The 26,310-nt window shown below is 36.7% G+C and overlaps 1 protein-coding gene across 6 annotated transcripts in view; it reads right to left on the reverse strand.

Annotated features, from left to right (window-relative positions):
• CNKSR2 (connector enhancer of kinase suppressor of Ras 2) overlaps positions 1 to 26,310 on the reverse strand; it is a 309,235-nt gene that overhangs the window by 208,132 nt on the left and 74,793 nt on the right. For all 6 annotated transcript variants that reach the window (NM_001206513.2, XM_005228380.5, XM_024988116.2 and 3 more), the window contains exons 2-3: positions 19,407 to 19,570; positions 7,995 to 8,197 (exon numbers count right to left, since the gene is read on the reverse strand). In NM_001206513.2, coding sequence (NP_001193442.1) covers positions 7,995 to 8,197; positions 19,407 to 19,570 — 367 coding nt within the window. The remainder of the gene's footprint in view (positions 1 to 7,994; positions 8,198 to 19,406; positions 19,571 to 26,310) is intronic.

The following is a 26,310-nucleotide window of genomic DNA, read 5'->3' on the forward strand; positions in this document are numbered from 1 at the left end:
ATACATTTCTTTCCTTAGCATCCCAACCTTTATGCCTTAAATATTTAAAAGGTTTTCAATGATATAAAGATATCGCATTGATCCCTTCAAAACAGAATGGTCCTAAAATGTAGAAACAATTAGAAATAGGTATTAATGCTAAAAATGAGAGAAAAGATTAAACTTTCACTATAAATAGTAAAATAAACTTTTTCTATAAATAATACTTTTGAACATTTTTAATAAGGTTATGGCACAACATAGAACATAAATTGATCTGTAAACCTCAAAGTATAGATTCATTTTGGCAAAGCCATATAAAACTGCAAGAAAGATGAGGTGTGAAAAATAGCAGGACGTACGTTAAAAATAGACAAGTAAACCATGAACTGAAAATAAACAATAAAAATATTAACCAACTGTGATTCCTATCTGAGGTTTTTCCTCTGGGAAAGTCTGTTGTTTTATTCGTTGCTATTTAAAATAAGAAGGAAAAAAAAGGATTTTGTTAGCCTTAGATTTTATTTAAGAAATGTTAGGAGCTGTTTTTTTAAAATAAGTGTTGTTTATTTCAAACATTTTAAATATTATTTAAATAGAAGCTCCACTGAAATTGCGGGTTTTGTGATTTGTAAACATCTCCCCTAGCATTCTTTCAGTGATATTAAAATATCTCATTGATGTCTTCAAAGTAGAATGAGAAATAAACTTTCTAGAAACAAAATTTTACATAGCACTTTGAAGTATCAAGGCCAGAAACAGAAAAGTGGTATTCTTCTTTAGCATTTGAAGAGAAACACCCAAGTACAAATATATGTTTATATATGCTGCATTCCAAAGAATTACTTTCTCAAAATTCTGAAGAATCAGTCCACATTCAAAAGGAAATGTAGTATAACAAAGGAACAAGATAAAAGTGAAACCAGAAGGGCTTTTGTATTACAACAAACATAGATTCAAATGATAATTTTCACACTCGTGAATAACTTTAGGCAAGTTACTTCATGTTTCATATGTAAAATGGTGATAATGATTATCTGTTCTGTGAGAACTCAGTGAGTCAATACATGCAAAGCATCTAGTTCAGTATGCAACTAAAGATTTTTTTCCTATTTTTTCTTTTCCTTTCTTCTCCTTCAAGTGACATCAAATAAAAATTGCAATAATGTCATCATATTGCTGTGCATGAAAGTTCACCCCAAAATGTAAAACAGGTGTAATGCCAAAACTCAAATTTTAAAAATTAAGCCAGTTGCTTAGCATCAAAATAACCATACTCAACTGAGAGAATTTATTTTTCAACCAGAGCATTATATATATCAGAGGAATAAACCAAGGTTAAAGTCCAATGCTTGGCAGTATTTGATTGCAGTGACCATTTCAAACCCTCCAAATTAATCTACAATGACAAGTCAATATAATTTCTATGGAACTTTTATAATTAAGTACTTAAGCTCTAAATTCTTCAAAACGAAAATAAAAAAGACAAGATACATTCTTACCTTATATAAACAAAGCACAAAAACAGATCAGTTTGGGTCTAGAACTTAATATGAACTAAATCAGAGAAGAGATAGTTAAATCATGATTTTACAAATCACTAACAAATTTTGTTAGTATTTTGTTCTTTCAAATTATGTAAAGGGAAATAAGATGAATATATTTTTCATATCACTTTGGTGAACAAGGTCAATGATTTACAGACTATTAGTGCTTATAAGAGAACTTCAAATTCTCCAGATCTTACATCCTTATTCTAGAAAGAAAAACATAGGTTAAGGTTCAATATTAGGCAGAACTGAAACTCATCTCTTTCTTATTAGCCCCTCGGTCTTTTATACTATTTCATGATGAGTTTTGGCAGGGATTCACAACAGCAGTCATGGAGAATACGGCTCTTTTGGCTTTTCTAGTGTTGATTAATGTGTCTAGCTTTTGGTGTAGTTTGTAGGATACCCTGAAACAAGAGGACATGTGGAGTGTTGTGTTGTGCTCTAGCTACTACCTAGAAGACATTTTTTCTTTGAAAGGAATAAAAATATAACCTAAATACACATCTGTTAACAATCTCTAATAAAAGTCAGGAAAACTTTCCTGGGCTACTTGTCAGGAAAACAAACAGTGTAAATATTTTACCTGGCACAGTTACAGATAAAATCCTATTACATTTATATTTGACTTTGGAACCTTTCAAAATTTGTATTGGGCTTCCCTGGTGGCTCAGATGGTGAAGAATCTACCTACAATGCGGGAGACCTGGGTTTGATCCCTGGATTGGGAAGATCCCATGAAGAAGGGAAATGCTATCCACTCCAGTGTTCTTGCCTGAAGAATTCCATAGACAGAGGAGTCTGGCAGGCTATTATTCATGGGGTCGCGAAGAGTTGGACGTGACTGAGCGACTTTCACTTTTCACTTTACTTTTATGGCAGTGGAGAAGCAAAGTCAAGTTCCCAAATACAGAAGTTGTTTAGTTGCTACATCATGTCTGACTCTTTTGTGACCCCAAGGATTACAGACCACCAGGCTCCTCTATCCACAGGACTTCCCAGCCAAGAATACTGGAGTGGGTTGGCATTTCCTTCTTGCACTCATCATTTGCCTTTCCTCCTTGCCAATACCTCTAAAAGACTTGAGTCTATGAAAAGTCAAAGTCTGATATTATGCAAAACTATCCTGAACTACTAACCATTTCGCAGAAAAATTTCTTCAGAGTTATCACTTACATTTAACTCACAATCAACCCATGAATTCCAGCTTTCATTAATTCTAAATAAAAAGACTAAACTGTTGCTTGTAAGATTATATATATCCTGATTCCCTAATTTACCACATACTTGCAGTCTTACCCTGCCTAAACTGTCAGCAGCATTTGACCTTATCAACCACTTCACTTTTTCCCTAAAACTCTTTATTCCCATCTTAAACGTTCTCACCACATACACAAAAAAGGTAATTATGTGAGCTTATAAATTATATTAACTAATCTTATTGTGGTAAGCATTTTGCAACATGTATGTGTATCAAATCATCACATTGTACAGCTTAAACTTATACAATGTTATACATCACTTGTATCTCAATAAAGTTAGGAAAAATACAAAAATATCAACACTCCCTCTCCCCAAATATACCAAAAAAACTCTTTCCTCCTTTTGCTCCCATGACACCACTCTCAACAAATTCTAGCCTATGGAGTCTCTGGTCATACCTTCTTATTTTTTCCCCATAAGCTGAACTTCTAATCATCCTTCAATTGGTGGTGGTCTGCAGCAGTCATTCCTTATCTCAGTTCGCTTCATTCACTCAAAAAACTTCATTGAGTACCTACTATAGGCCAAGAACTCTTCCAGATAACTGTGACTGCAGTGAACAAAGCAAATGAAAATCCCTGCTCTCTTGAAGCATACATCATGTATAGAGTTGTCAGATAAAAACAAGACTAACACATAGGCAAATTATATAGAATGTTAGAAGGGTTTAAGTCTTACGGAAAACAAATATAACAGAAAAAGAGGAATTCATTCTAAAAATCACCTTCAGTTCAGTTCAGTCGCTCAGTTGTGTCCGACTCTGCGACCCCATGAATCGTACCATGCTAGGCCTCCCTGTCCATCACCAACTCCCAGAGTTCACTCAAACTCACCTCCATCGAGTCGGTGATGCTATCCAGCTCATCCTCTGTCATCCCCTTCTCCTCCTGCCCCCAATCCCTCCCAACATCAGAGTCTTTTCCAATGAGTCAACTCTTCACATGAGGTGGCCAAAGTACTAGAGTTTCAGCTTTTGCATCATTTTTTCCAAAGAACACCCAGGACTGATCTCCTTCAGAATGGACTGGTTGGATCTCCTTGCAGTCCAAGGGACTCTCAAGAGTCTTCTCCAACACCACAGTTCAAAAGCATCAATTCTTCGGTGCTCAGCTTTCTTCACAGTCCAACTCACATCCATACATGACTACTGGAAAAACCATAGCCTTGACTAGATGGACCTTTGTCAGCAAAGTAATGTCTCTGCTTTTGAATATGCTATCTAGGTTGGTCATAACTTTCCTTCCAAGGAGTGAGTGTCTTTTAATTTCATGGCTGCAATCACCATCTGCAGTGATTTTGGAGCCCCCAAAATAAAGTCTGACACTGTTTCCACTGTTTCCCCATCTATTACCTATGAAATGATGGGACCAGATGCCGTGATCTTAGTTTTCTGAATGTTGAGCTTTAAGCCAACTTTTTCACTCTCCTCTTTCACTTTCATCAAGAGGCTTTTTAGTTCGTCTTCACTTTCTGCCATAAGGGTGGTGTCATCTGCATATCTGAGGTTATTGATATTTTTCCCGGCAATCTTGATTCCAGCTTGTGCAAAAATCTCCTTACACCACCATATTAATATATTTAGGACTATCACCCATATTTTAATGATTCCCAAATCTCTATCCACCATGTATCTTTTCTGAGTAGCAATATTCTAAAGAACTTTTCACAATCATGGCCAACACTCAGCACTTGTCCTCCACCATAACTCGTTCCTCCTATTTTGATAATGGCTTCACCATCCACTGGATGAGCCAAGTCAGATACCTTTATTCACCCTAGATGTCTCCCTTTTCCTTAGTCTCTATATCTGTCTCTAATATTCTTCTATCCCCACTCCTGCTTCTCCAATTAAATATCTCAGTCAATAGCAAGCAGTGCAGAGAATCAACTCTGTGGTCAGATGACTGGAATGAATCCTGGCTCCACCACTTACTTCCTATTTGGTTTTTAACTTAACTTTTGCCTCTGAATGTTGTATTTTTCCTATCTGCAAAATGAAGACAACTCTCCTAGGTTTGCTTTAAGTGAATGTGGCTGGTAGTATCAGAATCACTAATAGTAGCAATAGCATGATTAGAGTTGGCACTCCATATTGGCAAGTTCCATATCTATGGGTGCAGCCAAACTTGATTCAAAATATTTGGGAAAAAAAGATTGCAGAGAGCTCCAAAGAGTAAAATTTGAGTTTGTTGCACAAGGGCAGTTATGTACATAGCATGTATTAGATATTATAAGTAATCTACCAATGATTTAAAACATAAAGGAGGATGTGCATAGGTTTTATACAAATACTATGTCATTTTATATAAGGGACTTGAGAATCCTCGAATTTTGGTATCTGAGGGGTCCTGGAACTAACTCCTGGGCAGATAACAAGGGACAAATACTCCTAAAACAACCTCTTAACTGGTTTCACTTCTTTTAGCCTTATTCTTCACCTAATATTTCCCAACACTATAGCCCAAGTCATCATCCAAATTCACAGGTCTGAAAACAACAGTGATTCTAAACAGCTCCCTATATGCCTTCAGCATAAAGACCAAATACCTTAAAATGACAAAGAATTATTTTTGTTCTTCTTCTTTCCCTTTTAAAACTTAATCTGTTAAAGCATAATCATTATAGGCAAGCCAGCCTGGAGCTAAACTTTCCTCAGAAAAATCTTCAAAATATAAACTTAAGTTTCTTTTTTCAATTTATAGTCTAGTCAGAAGATTTTTGAGGTTATCACAAAGTTGTCTCTTTGTTTCTTCAAAGTATATATTTCATTTTTATGGCCAAAATGTTAAATGGCCTTTGATTTAATTATCACTGTAGTATTATATAATTCAAAATAAGGATTATGAGAACCTTTGCAGCAATGGAAGCCTAACAGATGAATTAATTTATTTCCTTCAAGCTTTTTCTCACATTTTTTTTTCCTATGAAACAACACAAAACACCACTGATTGTATAAATTACTATGTATGTGTGTGTGTATGCTCATGTATGTTTGCAGATAAACTAGCATTTACTAAGGATGTGGTCTTAGATGATACAAATAATGCAACCATAATAAATTATATAATACAATGGAATTTCAGAAATTATTATATAATGTTCTAGAAGCCATTATGTGACTTTATAAACATTACCTGCCATTAAGAAGTAAACACATTCTCTAATCATTCTATTTATTTATTTCATAAGTACTAATGTAAAAAGAAAATAATGAAATTTACTGAATAAAATATAAAGGCTTCACAAATTTATAATATAGGATAGGTGATATAAGAAGATATAACTAAAAATCAAATATATTTTCTGTAAGTTTCCCAATTACTGAGAAGCTTCTTGAAACAAGTATATTACATTACTTAAGGATAAGCTATAGTTTAAATATATTTACTTATTGATCATTATACAACTTATAGAATCTATGTTTAAATGACAATTCATACAATTGATAAATGTGGGTTAAACAATTTAAAGAATTTAATGGTGTCATAAGAGAAATATGCTGTCTACCAATTAATTATCCAAAAAGCTAACAATATACAGCCTACTGTTCAGATCTGGATTTAGTATTATCATGTTACATGTTTGGAGAAGGGAATGGCAACCCACTCCAATATTCTTGCCTAGAGAATTCCATGCACAGAGAAGCCTGGTGGGCTCCAGTCCATGGGGCTTCAAAGAGTCGGACACGACTAAGAGACTAACACTTTCAACTTCGTGATATATTATTAGTAATATATATATATAAACTTAGACATTATAGAAATAAGTAAAATTATCTTAACTTTTACCTTAGACATAAAAACACTTTATTTTTAATATAAAGTATTATAGTTTAAAAAAAGGAAAAAATATAATACAGTTGAACTTCAAACAACAAGAGGGTTAGGAGTCTCAACCCTGCACAGTTGAAAATTCATGTGTAACTTTATACTCAGCCCATATTCACAGACTCATTCAACGGACGATTATGACGTGTAGTACTGTAATGAATATTGATTGAAACAAACAAACAACTATATTTAAGTAGACCCATGCACTCCAAACCCATGCTATTCAAGGGTCACTGTGTATATATGTATATACATATGTGCATGCGTGATCAGTCGCTAAGTCATGTCTGACTCTTTATGACCCCATGGACTGTAGCTAGCTGGGCTCCTCTATCCATGGAATCTTCCAGGCAAGAACACTGGAGTGGGTTACCATTTCCTTCTTTAAGGGATCTTCCCAAACCCAGGATCAAACCCACGTCTCTTGCATCTCCTGCATTGGCAGGTGGAATCTTTACCACTGAGCCACCAGGAAAGCTCATATATATCTGTACATGTATGGAAATCCTACTGACATTTATTCAAGAAAAAATTCTAGTAAACTTCTATATATCAGAGTTTCTCAGACAAAATATTTTTTTGATTATTTAACCATTATAACATAGTATACATCCTGGTGGATTATAGTCCATGGGGTCACTAAGAGTTTGAGCAACTAACATTCTTATGTCCCTCAGAAAAAATTTTCAAAAACGAAAACTTTAGTTTTAATACTTGTAATGTTTCACAATTAAAATGTTTAATCACATATATAATTTTAACAACCTTTTTCATTTTATATTATGAAAACTTTTATGTTATTTTATGTGTTCAAAACAAATGAAATTAACTAAACTAGCAAAAAAAGGACCAAAATTGTGTCTGTAATATCCAAAATTGACTGTGCAATGTGAATAATAATATAGAATGGATAAAGCAAACGTAATGAGACATACAATGCACACTATGAAAATGTCAGTGTCTAATTACCTGTTTAAAACAATAAATAGAATGTTGATGTTTGCTTCTTTAAATATGACCAATGAATGAAAAGCACATAGAAAATCAGGAGACAAAGCAAGGCAGTATTACAAATCTTGTGATAGCCAAAAATGATTTTGCTTATAAAGCAGAAAATGTATTTTAAAACTGTCAGGAACTAATGACTGATTAGCTAGTCAGTTGAATATAAAATCTTGCAAATATAAAATTTTGCAAATAATTAGTATCACAATGCCTATATTGTGGTAAATCATAATTAGATATTTTTTACTTAATATTCCTCTACTTATCAATTTATCAATAAGCAATCTTTTCACAAGAAAATGAAATAATGTTATATTCAAACTGATGTCTGAAGAGGATAACTTATGAAACATGTAAAAGGTTTTACCTGTCCAACCAAGCAAGCAGACTCTTGGCTGCTCCAATCAGATCCACAACTGAAGTCAGAAAGTCATTTGGCAATTTTCGACTGGTTCTCCCATCATAATGGCCACTCCTTCTCCTCCCTGTTATAAAGTTCTGTAGATTTTTGGCAGATGCATTCAACTTGTGAGAAAGAGTTTTTAGATTTTCTGTTTCCAAGCCATAATTCTGAATTATAAAAAGAGAGAAAACAAATATACTTACAATCAATATTTTATTCAGTCAACATTTACTGAGTACTTTACTATATGTACAGGCAATGGAACAAGTATTAAGAGTTAAACATGAATAAGATAGGATTCCTGGCCTAGCAGAATTCATAGTCAAATGAGGATTTGAGGAAACATCAGATAAACAAATTACAATAAAATGTGTAAGTACTAACATGAACATGGAGAGATGAGGGCATAGTATCTTGGAACTAAGGCACCCAAGACAGAAAAATTATAAGGACTCATAAGCAGTTTCTTTTTTAAGCAAACCTAAGTTCATTTACTTGTGAAATTCATAATTATCAACAATTATTTTTGATTATCTATTCTATTAGCATATGTATAGTCATGAAGACTCTTGAGAGTCCCTTGGACTGCAAGGAGATCCAACCAGTCCATTCTAAAGGAGATCAGCCCTGGGTGTTGTTTGGAAGGACTGATGCTGAAGCTGAAACTCCAGTACTTTGGCCACCTCATGAGAAGTGCTGACTCACTGGAAAAGACCCTGATGCTGGGAGGGATTGGGGGCAGGAAGAGAAGGGGACGACAGAGGATGAGATGGCTGGATGGCATCACTGACTCGATGGACGTGAGTCTGAGTGAACTCCGGGAGTTTGTGATGGACAGGGAGGCCTGGCGTGCTGCGATTCATGGGGTCGCAAGGAGTCGGACACAACTAAGCGACTGAACTGAACTGAACTGATAGTCATGAAAGTAGACAGTAGGAAAAATTATGTTTCCCCAAAACGAGCAAAGTAAGTACAACCCAACAATAAAATACATCATATACAATATAACTTTCCTTCTGTGTCCTCTTCATAATGACTCACATAGGAAGTTTCTTTTATGATATGGTATACATAGTAAACCTCTGCATCCTTAGGGAACCAATACACTTTCTCCTTTTTATAATACAAATTTTAAAACTAAACTTTTAATTTTGTCATGGTTGCATTAGCTCAGTCAAGTATGAATCACATCTAAAGAAATCATAATGACTTTTTTGTAAGTATAATTGTTCTTCTTTTCCTTGGTCTCAGTTTTCAATTTCTAGTAATATACAGTGCATGTGTGCTAAGTCACTTCAGTCGTGTCAGATTCTTTGCAACCCTATGGACTGTAGCCTGCCAGGCTGCTCTGTCCATGGGATTCTCCAGGCAGGCAAGACTACTGGAGTGAGTTGCCATGCCCTCTTCCAGGGAATCTTCCCAACCCAGGGATCAAACGAGCATCTCTTATGTCTCCTGCATTGTCAGGTGGGTTCTTTACCACTAGCACCACCTGGTGAGCCCACAGTAATATATAGTATCTCACCCCAAATATTCCAAGAAGGATTTCTATGAATAAATACAAATAATTTTTTTAAACCATATTCAATGGGGACATATTGTAGGATCCTCTCAAATAAACTTCAGCGAAAGATTTCCCAAGTTACAACTAAATTTTAAAACAGGTAATTGTGAGTTGTAAAACACTTCTAAGAAAGGCCGGTTAACCTGATCAGAGGATGACCTTGATCAAACTACTTGGCAACATGTACACTATTTTCATGTGTAAAATTAAAAGTATTATTAACATAGAAAATCATGAAAGTTGAAGAATGTTAGATAGTCTCTGAGGCACAAACAAATTCTAACTTTGATTTAGCCTTTCCTTTTACAGTTAAGTAAAGTGAGGGAGACTTTTTGATTTGCTTTAAAGAGCTCAGAGCTTAGAGCAGACAGAAATCAGAATGGGACTGTAAGTTACCAGGCCACCTATGAGAGAATACCTCTACACTCACTCCTTTGCACTACTAATCTGTTCCTGTTCATGCAGGGTAGGAGAAACAAATGAAGCAAAATGGAAGAAAGTAATAGGGAAAATGAAAAAGGGAAGCAAATATAACAACAGATTTAGCTCTATTATCAAGTCAACAATTATTGCGTACCTAAGTTTACATGAAATTTAGGTTTATTTTTTTCTATGGTAAATTTAAGGAAAGAAATAAAAAAGGGAGTGGGAAGAGGATTTGGACGCAAAAACATTAATACCAACTTATGTATGTTACCACTAAAGATTTAATAATGATAAAAATCTGACTGTTCTTTGCTGAAAATTAATAGTTTTACTAAAAGAAAAGTTTTAGAGCCATAGATTCAAAACACACACACACATAATATATTAAATATTCACTGTTAAATTTGAACTGCAATAGTCTTGTCAAGTTAAAAGGTTTGGTTTACACAAATAAAACAACATTCTATTCAAATTCTATTGCATCTGAGCATGAATTATTTGTGAGACATTTAGGAGATTTTATCCAGCATGTCTGTATGTTATGAAGAAAATCCTCTTAGAACAGATACTCTAATGACTAAAAAAAAAAATTATATTAACTAAACTTAAAATGAAACTTCTGAAGTACTTGAAAATATTATCAGAAGTTTTTCTCTGTGTTAAAGCATTTTCCCTGAAGTACAACAGTGTCTGCTTTTTTCATTTCTGTATATTAATCATTTTAATGAGAAAATATTTGCATTTGCTCAGAGAAGCTCAAATTTAAGTAGTTTAAAAATGAGGAACCTAATCGATCTGGTAACATAACTTGAACTCTATAGCCATTAGTGCCCACAAAAGATCCATTTAAACTATCTCCTTATATACAATCATCTCAAATATTTTATTAGAAATGGTAAAAGTGATTTTAAAAGAATACAGATTCTCTCATAAATAAAAATCTGTAGGCAAAGTACAACTACTTTGAAGCTTTCAAACTTTAAGATAGTATTACATTAAAAAAAAATACAGCTCAAGAATTAAGATAATCCAAAAATCTTCTGGACAAAATCTGGTAAGATACAGAGGTCTTCTAAGTTGGAAGCCTACTAAAGAAATACCCTTTATGAAGGAAATTCAGATAAAAAATGTGGGAAACAGAGTAACCCAGTAGCAAGAACAGACAAAATATGCATAGTAGAAGATGGAGAAAGAAATTCTTAAAAGTTATTTTAGTTAACAAATATAACTAGTTGAACTATTACTAGTTAAACCAATAATTCAAAAGCATTTAAGAAATTCTAGAGGAGTATAAAAATAGTTTAGCAGCTTATCTGTATATAACACTGTCTATCATCCTCTGTCATCCCCTTCTCCGTCTGCCCCCAATCCCTCCCAGCATCAGAGTCTTTTCCAATGAGTCAACTCTTCTCATGAGGTGGCCAAAGTACTAGAGTTTCAGCTTTAGCATCATTCCTTCCAAAGAAATCCCAGGGCTGATCTCCTTCAGAATGGACTGGTTGGAGCTCCTTGCAGTCCAAGGGACTCTCAAGAGTCTTCTCCAACACCACAGTTCAAAAGCATCAATTCTTTGGAAAGATATAAACATCTGAATGCAGAGTTCCAAAGAATAGCAAGAAGAGATAAGAAAGCCTTCTTCAGCGATCAATGCAAACAAATAGAGGAAAACAACAGAATGGGAAAGACTAGGGATCTCTTCAAGAAAATCAGAGATACCAAAGGAACATTTCATGCAAAGATGAGCTCGATAAAGGACAGAAATGGTATGGACCTAACAGAAGCAGAAGATACTAAGAAGAGATGGCAAGAATACACAGAAGAACTGTACAAAATAGATCTTCACGACCCAGATAATCACGATGGTCTGATCACTGACCTAGAGCCAGACATCCTGGAATGTGAAGTCAAGTGGGCCTTGGAAAGCATCACTACGAACAAAGCTAGTGGAGGTGATAGAATTCCAGTTGAGCTATTCCAAATCCTGAAAGATGATGCTGTGAAAGTGCTGCACTCAATATGCCAGCAAATTTGGAAAACTCTGCAGTGGCCACAGGACTGGAAAAGGTCAGTTGTCATTCCAATCCCAAAGAAAGGCAATACCAAAGAATGCTCAAACTATCGCACAATTGCACTCATCTCACACGCTAGTAAAGTAATGCTCAAAATTCTCCAAGCCAGGCTTCAGCAATAGGTGAACCGTGAACTTCCTGATGTTCAAGCTGGTTTTAGAAAAGGCAGAGGAACCAGAGATCAAAATGCCAACGTCCGCTGGATCATGGAAAAAGCAAGAGAGTTCCAGAAAAACATCTATTTCTGCTTTATTGACTATGCCAAAGCTTTTGATTGTGTGGATCACAATAAACTATGGAAAATTCTGAAAGAGATGGGAATACCAGACCACCTGATCTGCCTCTTGAGAAATCTGTATGCAGGTCAGGAAGCAACAGTTAGAACCGGACATGGAACAACAGACTGGTTCCAAATAGGAAAAGGAGTACGTCAAGGCTGCATATTGTCACCCTGCTTATTTAACTTATATGCAGAGTACATCATGAGAAACGCTGGACTGGAAGAAACACAAGCTGGAATCAAGATTGCCGGGAGAAATATCAATAACCTCAGATATGCAGATGACACCAACCTTATGGCAGAAAGTAAAGAGGAACTCAAAAGCCTCTTGATGAAAGTGAAAGTGGAGAGTGAAAAAGTTGGCTTAAAGCTCAACATTCAGAAAATGAAGATCATGGCATCCAGTCCCACCACTTCATGGGAAATAGATGGGGAAACAGTGGAAACAGTGTCAGACTTTATTTTTCTGGGCTCCAAAATCACTGCAGATGGTGACTGCAGCCATGAAATTAAAAGACGCTTACTCCTTGGAAGGAAAGTTATGACCAACCTAGATAGCACGTTCAAAAGCAGAGACAATACTTTGCCAACAAAGGTTCGTCTAGTCAAGGCTAAGGTTTTTCCTGTGGTTATGTATGCATGTGAGAGGACTGTGAAGAAGGCTGAGTGCTGAAGAATTGATGCTTTTGAACTGTGGTGTTGGAGAAGACTCTTGAGAGTCCCTTGGACTGCAAGGAGATCCAACCAGTCCATTCTGAAGGAGATCAGCCCTGGGATTTCTTTGGAAGGAATGATGCTAAAGCTGAAACTCCAGTACTTTGGCCACCTCATGCGAAGGGTTGACTCATTGGAAAAGACTCTGATTCTTGGATGGATTGGGGGCAGGAGGAGAAGGGGACGACAGAGGATGAGATGGCTGGATGGCATCACTGACTCAATGGACATGAGTCTCAGTGAACTCTGGGAGTTGGTGATGGACAGGGAGGCCTGGCATGCTGTGATTCATGGGGTCGCAAAGAGTTGGACACGACTGAGTGACTGATCTGATCTGATGTGATACTACTTTAACAAAAGAGGTGGGTTAGTTGATCCTGCAAGTTAATTTTTATCATATTAGAACTCAATTCTAAGTAGCTCAAAATCAATTACTGACAACACAGATACCATTTTGCCTTTTCCTTCATGAAAATGGATGGTTTGTTCTGACTCACTATGTCACCAGTAAATCACACTCCCCAGCCTACCATGTAAAGAAGCAACAAGTAAATGAACTGCCTCTTTGTTTTGGCCAAAGGTATGCAGGTGAGAGTTACTGTCCTGACATTTTTAAAATGCAGGTTTATTCACTGCAGGCTTGCTTTTACTGGATACTCATGGGACAACTAGGCATTACTATTGGTATAGAAAGGACTAAATCAATTAAACAAAAGCTTGGACATGAAATGTACTGTGCTATTTTCTTTATCCTATGTTACCTATGTGGCCAACAACATTCATGCCAGGAATCAGGTGTGACTCCACAAGGATTCAACATAGCCAGTCTAGTCTTAAAGAACTGGTGCTAAGTTTCTACTGTTCTCTCAACTATATGCATGGAAAAGCACATGAAAGAAAGAAACAACATTTTAGAAAGTCAAGTTGGCTATACCCTCACTAGTGGCAAATTCTCACTACACACTTAACTGAAAATATTAGTACAATGCATTTTACAATGTCAATGCTATTTTCTTCAGAGCTCTTAATCTGAATGCATCATGTAATACATGTTTAAGTTTTATAATACTTTATAAATACAAGTGAGTCCTAAAAGGATTGCTTTAACAAATAGTTTCAGAAATAAATTATTTTGAGATGAATGAACCAAGCAATTATGCTGCAAAGAAACAAATCCTAGCAAGTGACATCAAATTTTTCATGCAAAATACCTATTACATTAAAAGTACATGAAGAATGAAATAAAAACTGTTCTTATCCTGTCATAAATGATTCACTTGTACTTCTCAATACAAGTTGTATTGTCAGAACATAAATTGAGGACTATACATTAAACTATATATATATGCTCTATTATTTTAGTTAATAGAAGGTGCTCTCTATTGAAGCACATCAAATGATAGCATAACAGCTTGAAAGAGTTAATATAATTCCAAATCATGAAAAGCTTCTTTCTTTCTAAGATAACATTGTACAAACAGTATATTAAAGTGAAAGTGAAGTCGCTCAGTCATATCCAACTCTTTGCGACCCCATGGACTGTAGCCTACCAGGCTCCTCTGTCCATGGGATTTTCCAGGCAATAGTACTGGAGTGGGTTGCCATTTCCTTCTCCAGGGGATCTTCCCAACCCAGTGATCGAACCCGGGTCTCCCGCATTGTAGACAGACGCTTTATCATCTGAGCCACCAGGGAAGTCCTTACAAACAGTATATAGATGGAGCTTAATAAATCTATGTTACATAAATGAACAAGTCACTGAATATACTTTTGATTTTCATTAGCTTCCATGACATTTATTTCCCATCAGGACTAATTTTAAAACAAGGCAGAAAAATATTCCATTGCTTAAATGAAACAATGAAATTTGGTAACTTCTCTGTGTCTTCCTTATATTTCAGAGTCAGAGGCTGTATTGGCAAGAGAAAAAAATTATACAGTTCTCTGGAGAAAGGTAGAGAACTTCATTCAGTAAGCTAGCATCCATTTAATATCCTCTGTGTGTCCAGCACCAGGCAGAAAGCACACTGAGAACCAAAAAACCAAAGCAAAGATTTATAATGTGACACAAAGTGCAAAGTGCCGTTCTTGCCATCACTTCCCACTCTTCAGCAGCTAAATCAAAATTCTTCCTTTTCTCTGAACATCCCAAACTCTTTCACAATTCTGTCTTTACACATATTTTTCTGCCTAGATAACTTTTCTCCAGCTTTTTTATCTGGCAAACACCTACTTATCCTGCAAGTCCCAATACAGATCCCACTTACATTTCCTGGATCCCTCAGTAGTGTTTATCATCTAATTCTGCTTTCCCCTGGGATTTTTTTTGTTTTAAATCTATATTATCTTTTAACTACTCTTGTCCTCTTTACTGGACTATAGACATTTTAAGAGCACAGACTATGCCTTTTTCATCTTTGTATTCTCTGTGGTAGCACTGTATGAGCATGAATATATAATTGTTAAAAGAAGAAATAAATACAATAGATGTAGGAAAAAGTAGAATGTCAGTAGAGACATTACAGATTTGAAGAGACAAAACATAGTTTCCCGTTCCCAACAGCACAACTGCTGTTGCAATCAACTCAGCTTGCTGGGGAGGGCTCTCACCTTCTGATTTTATAATGTCATAGAGAAATACATCCGGATTCATTGCTCAAATATTTGCTTTATATTTACTGGAAAACATCTACTGCATAAAGTGTAAGCTATGTCCACTTTTAAGCTGCTGATGTATAGCCATTAGGAAGCAGTGAAAATGAAGTTTAACATTTGACCTCTTTGAGGAAGAAACATAGAAAGAATGAATTTAATGTTTTCATTTTCCCCCCCAAGAAAATGATGCAACACTAGAGTGCTTAAACCCAGAACTGCATGGCAGTGGTTTATATCTCTCATACCATCATTTTAAGTAAGTTGAGGTCAGCAGAGTTTATCATGGGCCAAACTCCAAAGTCTACAGGTCTAGATGATTTGTAGGTAGTACCATAATGACCAATCTCATTCTCTTATTCAAAGTGACAGACTGGAACTCAGCATGTGAATGGTTCATTTATGAGAAGACCTGCTTATGACACATTCACTCTAGATTTCAAGCTCTAACATGCTCAACTTTACTGTTATAACGATAGGGTACTGCTAGGTCAGATTCCCGTCTCTGAGTCACTTAGATGATACCTTTATGATGACCATTTTGACTCAGATATGGAAACCAATATGCAAAAACACTGTGGACTCTTACCTTACCCTGAGTACTAGCTTTTATTTCAGGCATGATTTCTGCGATCTGATTAGTGCAAGTGTGTGTTCTGGTCTGAATTAATTTTCTTATCTCAGGAATAAGGAAACAAGAGGATCTCTAAATTATCATGTGAAAAATATGTCAAGTCTCTTTCATTGCCACTTTCAAAAAAATGTTTATTCAGCATTTACTGCTGCCAGGCATTTGTGCTACATATTAGGTGTTCAATAAGCAATGGCACTTTTCCCATATAGCTAATAGTCTAGCAGAAGAAACAGATACTAAACTAAAAAAAAAAAATATATATATATATATATATATATATATAAATATGTAATTACAAAATGAGATGAGGATTAAGAAAGAGAAGAACAGTGAGGGGATGATTTTAGACCCGGTCAGGGTGAGGAAGTGAGTGATCAGGGCATGTCTCTGACAAAAGGACAATTAATGTTAAGATTGAAATGTGTAAGTAGGAGGTACTATTCAACCAATCTGGTTTCAGATTCTTTAAAAAATATTTTCAGTCAGTTCTCTTTTCTTTTCTTATTCTATTGGCTTTTTGTGAAATTTGATGACATTATTAATGTTCCTTAATGGAAATAATAGTTCCCACTGCTTTTGTGACCACTCTTTCATAGTTGTCTTCATGCTTCTCTGACAACTCCTCTGCAGCCTCCTCTCCCCTTCCCTCCCCTCCTTCCTTCCCAGATGGAGTGTCAAGGTTTTGAAGTCTATAAACCCTCCCTGAATGATCTCTCTCTCTCTATGGATTCAATCCCTATGTCCTTGAGACTCCCAAATCTCTGTCCTCAGTCACTTCTCAGCTCCAAATTCATAAATTCAATTGTCTGATGGAGTCTCTCTTTCTGGATAAACCAGAGATGTCTCAAATTCAACAAATATAAAACTCAATTTATATTCCCACCTAAATCTATTTTTGCTGCTATTGCCTATCTTCATTATTGTAAAATCTACTCTATCTCTGCAGCTAAAAGGATGGAATCTTTCTCAGCCTTTTTTATGTCACTCACTCCTATTTACCAGTATACTCTATTCCTGTTGCACATCCACAGTTCAAGCCATACTCATAGCCTAAGTGGATTATTTTAAACATTTCCTAATTGTTCCCCTATCTTCAGTCCAGGCCAGTCCACCCTTTTCACTACCATCAGTTACCTTTTTAAAGCAAGTATTTGATCATTCTTGCATGGATCTCTAGTGCCCAGACTAAGAACTACAAATCTCTTACCAGGATATTAAGGTACTCTACAGTCTGATCTATCTTTTAAAGTCTAATTTTATGCCCACTGCTTTCCGCTTACTTGTGGAGGGAAAATAGCTTACCATTTTCCATACGTACCAGGCATGCTCTTTATTCTGTGTGCCTGTGTATGTGCCGTTTTATCTACCTGGAAATTACTTCCCTCTGTTTCTCTACCTCTTAAACACAAGCTCATATTCCAGTAGGCTGTTAAAGATGACATCTTTTGCAATATTAACCCATTTATCTTAGTCAAAATTTCTGTGTCCCCTAATACTTAGCTCATGCTTTTATTTTAGTAATTTTATTATTTATGCTTATTTGTGTGTCACTCTCCCTCCACTAGACTTTTCAAGATGGCAGGAACTAGATTTTACACTTGACACATACAGTGCTGAGTATATGGATGCTTGAATCATGTTTAATTATCTACACATTTATTATTAATCATCATCTTAATAATAGCGACAACTTATTGAATGTCGACTGGGTGCCAGGCAGTGAATTAGGAGCTATTCAAACACTATCTCATTTTCACACCACCACCAAGAGGTAGTTGATATTGCGCTAAGTTGCTTCAGTCATGTCTGACTCTGTGTGATCCCATGGACTGTATGTAGCCCGCCAGGCTCCTCTGTCCATGGGATTCTCCAGGCAAGAATACTGGAGTTGTTTGCCATGCTGTCCTCCAGGGGATCTACCCGACTCAGGGATCAAACCTGAGTCTCTTACATCTCCTGCATTGGCAGGGAGGTTCTTTATCACTAGCACCACCTGGGAAGCCCATAAAGTGTTAGTTGCTCAGTCGAGTCTGACTCTTTGCAACCCCATGGACTGTAGCCCACCAGGCTCCTTTGTCCATGGAATTCTCCAGGCAAGAATACTGGAATGGGTAGTTATTCCATTCTCTAGGGGATCTTCCCAACTCAGGGTTACAACCCAGGTCTCCCACATTGCAGGTAGATTCTTTAGTGGCTGAGCCACCAAGGAAGCACTTTTTTTTTTTTTTAATAAAATATCTCTTGTTTAAATAAAATATCTCTATTTTAAATAAAAGAACTAAGGCAATGGTGAAATGATTTGCCCACAAATGTCATTAACTGACTGAGTCAAATTTCAGTCCCATATTATTACAAGACTCATGTTCTTTCTCATTGTAGTTCTAGCCCCAATCATGCTAGTGTCATTTTAGCTAACAAGGGGGGGGGGCGGGGGGGAATCTATATTCCTCTCAGAATATCTAATGTACTATCAAAATCTTGCAGGATTATTTTGATATTGATTTCTCTTGCCTTGACTAGGCACTGCTCTTATAGCAATACATAAGCAGACATAAATACAATATTCAATATTCATTGATATATATGCAAACAACACTAAAATAATTGATTATTTTAAGGATGATTTTTTCTAAAATAGGATTACTTTAACATTTGGGATACTAAATCAAGCTTTTAGAAGGAAATGAACTTTATAAATGATTGTATACAACTGTACATCCCAAGTGCTGCTGTGAAAACTCCCTTGGTGAGCTCTTAGTTTTTCAAGTAGCTAGATAAAATGCCACAAATTGAGTTAATAAGCCTCCTTAATTTGTAATTTGGCATGGCATAACACATCATATACAATGAAGGAGGAAAATACCACATCCAGTTGACTGATAATTAGGGGATTTTTTTTTCTTCTTGCATTGAAATTATTTTTGTAAAGAGAAGGAGAAGAAGAAACAAAAAAAATTATAGGAAAAAATTTTAAAAGGAAAGAAAACAGGGAGAAAAAGCAAAGTTTCCCTTCCCACCAGTTCTATGATGCCCTTACCAGTGCACAAAGAAGGTCAACCGCTTCCAAAATCAGCTCCTGATGGCCGATGCGGCTGACTCCCAGATCCTCTAGCTCCTGATGTGTGATGCGCAGCAGCTGGTCCCCACTGATCTTCTCCCTCTCGAAATTCTTGATATACTGTTGCAAACAGTCATCAAGACCTGCAGAAGAAACATATTGAAGACCAGAATGAAAAACAACAACAAAAAAAACCCAGTGGAACCAAACAAATTTTTACAATAAAGCAAGCATTAACTCCTACCAAGTCACAAATTGAGTCCATTTCAGCTCTGGACTAGTTCAGTCATCCACCTTTTGTCAACCTATATATGGGCTTCACTGGGGGTGGCGGAGGGGGGAGGATAATCACTTCCTCCTATCCTTAGCTGTTAGGTTCCTATTTGAATTTTTCTCAGCAATTACTGGAAATCTTTACCTCTCTTCTTAGCATTCTCTTTGTGGCCTGTTTCACAAAATGTGTTAATGGGCATATTCCCCTACTTCCAAATTTATCTCTGCCCCCTCCTCCTTTCTTCTTTAACTCCATCGCAGAGGGAGAGGTATCATTGTTTCAATACAAGGCTATTCAATCTTCCTCTGCCACCTTAACACAACTTCAACAATTAAAAAATTAAATGTTGAAGTAACCCATTTCTTTTTTATTGACTTCTATGTTCAAACCTCTGTCACCTTAAAAAACAAAATAAAACAAAATTCTTTCCTTGATTTCCTTGATGCAGTGTTTCCCACTAGTCTGTTATTCCCTTCCAAACCCCTTACACATTTATTTCCTCACCTATAATGCACTCTTTAATCTACAATCATTTGCAATTTACAGATCCAAAAGCAGAAATCCACAATGAATATGGTTTTCAAGATTACTCAGGGCACTTCAATAAGTGATTGGCCAGGCTACAGATTGAGTGGCTTCAATAACCTATGAAACGACTTGATATAAATGTTGAACTGGACTAATAAGATTTTTAAGTAAGAAATACCAAGAAAGTGAGGTAATTCTCAATATCTAAAAGGTCTTGATTATATGTCAAGGCGGGAAATGAAAGGTAATAATGGGCTACAACTCAGCTGAAATTATGATGGAGCAGATATTATAAGAGAAAGCAGAGACAAGATTAGAAAAACTTTGCAAAGGGAAGCAAAGTTCCATAACAGAAATTACGTAGCCACTGAAAGAAGAACAGATAATCCTAAAAACTGCCTGGTTCCTGGTACGGTAGTCTAGTATACCAGGTCACACAGTCTTCACTAAATTTCAAACTTCCTTAAAGTAACTTGAGTTAACCTGCAGTCTCTCTATATTATCTACTCTTTCTTTCACCCTCTACTGGTGTGTGTACATTGCTCTTTCTTGGTTCTCTTTGCCTATTTGTTGTCAGTTCCCTTTCAGGATGCTTTGTTCAACTGTCCTAAAATATTGTTGCCCTACACTCCAGAGGGGAGAAGGCAATGGCACCCCACTCCAGTACTCTTGCCTGGAAAATCCCATGGACGGAGGAGCCTAGTAGGCTGCAGTCCACGGGGTTGCTAAGAGTCGGACACGACTGAGCGACTTCACTTTCACTTTTCATTTTCATGCACTGGAGAAGGAAATGGCAATCCACTCCAGTGTTCTTGCTTGGAGAATCCCAGGGACCGCGGGGCCTGGTGGGCTGCCGTCTATGGGGTCGCACAGAGTCAGACATGACTGAAGTGACTTAGCAGCAGCACGCTCCAAAGACCCCTTTCTACTTGCCTTACCTCTCACTCATTACATTCTAACTGAAGAAGCTCATCCACATCCATGTCTTCCACTTCCATCTGAGATCTTAAACATCCATTTCAGATTTCCCTCATGAATGCCAAACTTACATTATCTATATATTGTAACACGTCCACAACACAACTTCTCATTTTCCCCTCCAGAGGAGTCTCCTGTAATTACCGTCTCAGTGAAAGGTATCACCACCTATCCCAGTATAAAAACTAAATACTGTATTCTAATCACCGGAAAACTGACCAAACTACATCAATATATACGGTACTTTACAGATACCTAGACTATCTAATAAATCTAGACACATAATTTTGCTCTAGAACCCATGCAGTTAAATTTTGTTTTGACAACTCTCATATAGTTGTGAGATGATATAGCCATGTTAAATTCTTGATTTAATTCAGAGATAAGCTGGCCATCACTCTTAGTTTGTAAGTAAAAGCGTTATTTACTCTTTGCTCTGTTTTTTCCTCTTTTCAAATTTAATTTTATTCAACCAAAAAAATAAGAAAGTTTTCTTCAAAACCCTTTATGCCACTAAATAATTCTAAATTGCAACAAAAGTTAGGCAATATCTGATTTAACAAAGGGGAAATAATGTGAACAAGAATAACAAATAGTGGAGCATCCATGCCATGGAATACTACTTAGCAATTAAAAAGCCACAACTGACATACACAATAACTTGAATGGAGCTCAAAGAGTATTATGCTGAGTGAAAATGACTGATATGAAAGAGCTTACTGCAAGATTCCATTTATATTACATAATGAAAATGATGAAACTATTGCAGTAGAAAAGATATCAGTAGTTGCCAGATACTGAGTATATGAAGAGGCTATCACCATAAAGCAGCAAGAGGGAGATTTTGGAGGTGATTAAACTGTTTTGTGCTCCAACTGTGATATGGTAATGCAAATCTATACACATATTAAAACTTATACAATTGTAATGCCACCAATATCAATTTTATTCTGCAAATTGAAAAAAAATAAAAATTACAAATATTATAAATGAACTACAGGCAATACAATATTTGGAAAATATTAATTTTGGAATATAATTTAATTTATTACATGGAAAATACTAAAATTTTTACTGAAAAAAATTTCCTTCTCATATCATTTTATCATAGTGACTGATATAAAAGACCGACACCAGAGAATAATGTTTCCAGCATTCCTTTTAGCAACTATATACTAAGTACCTATGGACTAGAAAAGGTCAGTTGTCATTCCAATCGCAAAGAAAGGCAATGCCAAAGAATGCTCAAACTACCGCACAATTGCACTCATCTCACACGCTAGTAAAGTAATGCTCAAAATTCTCCAAGCCAGGCTTCAGCAGTATGTGAACCATGAACTTCCAGATGTTCAAGCTGGTTTTAGAAAAGGCAGAGGAACCAGAGATCAAATTGCCAACATCTGCCAGATCAATGAAAAAGCAAGAGAGTTCCAGAAAAACATCTATTTCTGCTTTACTGACTATGCCAAAGCCTTTGACTAGGTGGATCACAATAAACTGTAGAAAATGCTGAAAGAGATGGAAATACAAGACCACCTGACTGGCTTCTTGAGAAACCTATATGCAGGTCAGGAAGCAACAGTTACAACTGGACATGGAACAACAGATGGGTTCCAAATACGAAAAGGAGTACGTCAAGGCTGTATATTGTCACCCTGCTTATTCAACTTATATGCAGAGTACAGCATGAGAAACGCTGGACTGGAAGAAGCACAAGCTGGAATCAAGATTTCCGGGAGAAATATCAATAACCTCAGATATGCAGATGACACCACCCTTATGGCAGAAAGTGAAGACGAATTAAAAAGCCTCTTGATGAAAGTGAAAGAAGAGAGTGAAAAAGTTGGCTTGAAGCTCAACATTCAGAAAACTAAGATCATGGCATCTGGTCCCATCACTTCATGGGAAATAGATGGGGGAACAGTGGAAACAGTGTCAGACTATTTTTGGGGGCACCAAAATCACTGCAGATGGTGACTGCAGCCATGAAATTAAAAGACCCTTACTCCTTGGAAGGAAAGTTATGACCAACCTAGATAGCATATTCAAAAGCAGAGACATTACTTTGCCAACAAAGGTCCGTCTAGTCAAGGCTATGGTTTTTCCTGTGGTCATGTATGGATGTGAGAGTTGGACTGTGAAGAAAGCTGAGTGCCGAAGAATTGATGCTTTTGATCTGTGGTGTTGGAAAAGACTCTTGAGAGTCCCTTGGACTGCAAGGAGATCTAACCAATCCATCCTAAAGGAGATAAGTCATGGGTGTTCATTGGAAGGAATGATAATAAAGCTGAAACTCCAATACTTTGGCTACCTCATGTGAAGAGCTGACACATTGGAAAAGACCCTGATGCTGGGAGGGATTGGGGGCAGGAGGAGAAGGGGACGACAGAGGATGAGATGGCTGGGTGGCATCACTGACTCGATGGACGTGAGTTTGAGTGAACTCCGGGAGTTGGTGATGGACAGGGAGGCCTGGCATGCTGTGATTCATGGGGTCGCAAAGAGTCAGACACGACTGAGCGACTGAACTGAACTAACTTTGGGGCAGTGTGCATTCATGCATTTAACTACCTTTGAAAAGTCTCCTTCACCCTGCTAATTGGCAGAGCTGAGAGACTATAAACAGAATTCTAAGAAGCTGATATAATTTAGGATGTATAGAGTGATGCAGTAGAAAACCACTCAGGGACTGTGGTCTCTAGAAGACTTCTTAGACGGCCAAGATCCACCATAGGGACCACCAGCATTTCTACTTTTCTCCCCAAAGCCAAGTTCTTTCTCTAAAAATTTAATGTTGTCTTCAGTTCAGTTGCATCCGACTCTTTGCAACCCCATCCTCTGTAGCACATCAGGCTTCCCTATCCATTACCAACTTCGGGAGCTTGCTCAAACTCATGTCCACCGAGTCAATGATGCCATCCAACTATCTCATTCTCTGTTGTTCCCTTCTCCTTCTGCCTTCAAGCTTTCCCAGCATCAGGGTCTTTTCAAATAAGTTAGTTCTTCACATCAGGTTGCCAAAGTACTGGAGCTTCAGCATCAGTCCTTCCAATGAATACTCAGGACTGATTTCCTTTCAAATGGACTGGTTGGATCTCCTTGCAGTCCAAGGGACTCTCAAGAGTCTTCTCCAACACCACAGTTCAAAAGCATAAATTCTTTGGTGCTCAGTTTTCTTTATTGTCCAACTCTCACATCCATACATGACTACTGGAAAAAAAAAAACATAACCTTGACTAGAGGACCTTTGTTGGCAAAGTAATGTCTCTGCTTTTGAATATGCTATCTAGGTTGGTCATAACTTTCCTTCCAAGGAGTAAGCGTCTTTTAATTTCATGGCTGCAGTCACCATCTGCAGTGATTTTGGAGCCCAGAAAAATAAAAGTCTGACACTGTTTCCACTGTTCCCCCATCTATTTCCCATGAAGTGATGGGGCCAGATGCCATGATCTTAGTTTTCTGAATGTTGAGTTTTAAGCCAACTTTTTCACTCTCCTCTTTCACTTTCATCAAGAGGCTCTTTCGTTCTTCTTCACTTTCTGCCATAAGGGTGGTGTCATCTGCATATCCGAGGTTATTGATATTTCTCCCGGAAATCTTGATTCCCGCTTGTGCTTCATCCAGCCCAGCATTTCTCATGATGTACTCTGCATATAAGTTAAATAAGCAGGGTGACAATATGCAGCCTTGTTGTACTCCTTTATTGATTTGGAACCAGTCTGTTGTTTCATGTCCTGCTCTAACTGTTGCTTCTTGACCTGCATACAGGTTTCTCAGAAGGCAAGTCAGGTGGTCTAGTATTTCCATCTCTTTAAGAATTTTCTTTAAAAAATTTAAGTTTGTTGTGATCCACAGTTAAAGGCTATAGTGTAGTCAATGAAGCAGAAGTAGATGATTTTCTGTAAATTCTCTTGTTTTTTCTATGATCCAACAGATGATGGCAATTTGATCTCTGGTTACTCTGCCTTTTCTAAATCTAGCTTGAAATCTGTAAGTTCACAGTTTATGTACTGTTGAAGCCTAACTTGGAGAATTCTGAGCATTACTTTGCTACAGCCAAATTGCGCAAGTACAGCAAAGGAGGGATAGGAAAAAAAAAAGAGAGAGAGAGAAACGGGTGGTATCCTGAAGATGAAGCAAAAAAAAAAAAAAAAAAATTCAAGACTTTGTCCTAATTTCTTCTAGAAAATGTTAAGCTGGCAATACTTAAATTATTTCCAAGTAGAAAAGATGATTTTGATTAACAGTAATACCTTCAATTTATTTATTTAGTGCTGTGTGCCAAGCACTGTTTTAAGAACTTCACAAACATTTTCTCATTTAATCTGTAGGACACTCTTATGGATTACATATAATTATCTTGACTTTACAGATAAGAAAATGGACATTTAGAGATCATGCCCTGGATCCCATAGCTTAATAGTAAAGTCAAATCTAAAACCAAGTCCATCTGACATCAAATCTCTACCTTTAAAACCTATGCTAAATTAGAAGGAATTAGAATTCTTCCCAAAGTGATCATCTGTAACATACAAGAAAGACATTATACCAAAAATATTTTTTCTATTTTCCATTTGAAACTTTAAAGACATTGTCTTAAAATCCATTTAAATTTTACTTTATATCAAAAGGGGTTTAGTATGTCATCTACATGCACACAAGCACGCACAACTCAGCTGCTGCTGCTGCTAAGTCACTTCAGTCGTGTCTGACTCTGTGCGACCCCATAGACTGCAGCCCACCAGGCTCCCCCGTCCCTGGGATTCTCCAGGCAAGAACACTGGAGTGGGTTGCCATTTCCTTCTCCAGTGCATGAAAGTGAAAAGCATAAGTGAAGCCGCTCAGTCGTGTCTGACTCTTAGCGACCCCATGGACTGCAGCCTACCAGGCTCCTCCATCCATGGGATTTTCCAGGCAAGAGTACTGGAGTGGGGTGCTATTGCCTTCTCCCCACAACTCAGCAGGAGAACACAAATTTAAAAGTCGATGAGAAAAATACGGTTGAGAGAAAATATCATTAAATGGGATCCAGAAATAATGGTGGTTAAAAATATCATTAATGATATTAATTAAATAATATTAATTAAAATATCATTAAATGGG

This window comes from Bos taurus, chromosome X (assembly GCF_002263795.3).
Source record: "Bos taurus isolate L1 Dominette 01449 registration number 42190680 breed Hereford chromosome X, ARS-UCD2.0, whole genome shotgun sequence".
In the NCBI taxonomy this organism is placed as follows: Eukaryota; Metazoa; Chordata; class Mammalia; order Artiodactyla; family Bovidae; genus Bos; species Bos taurus.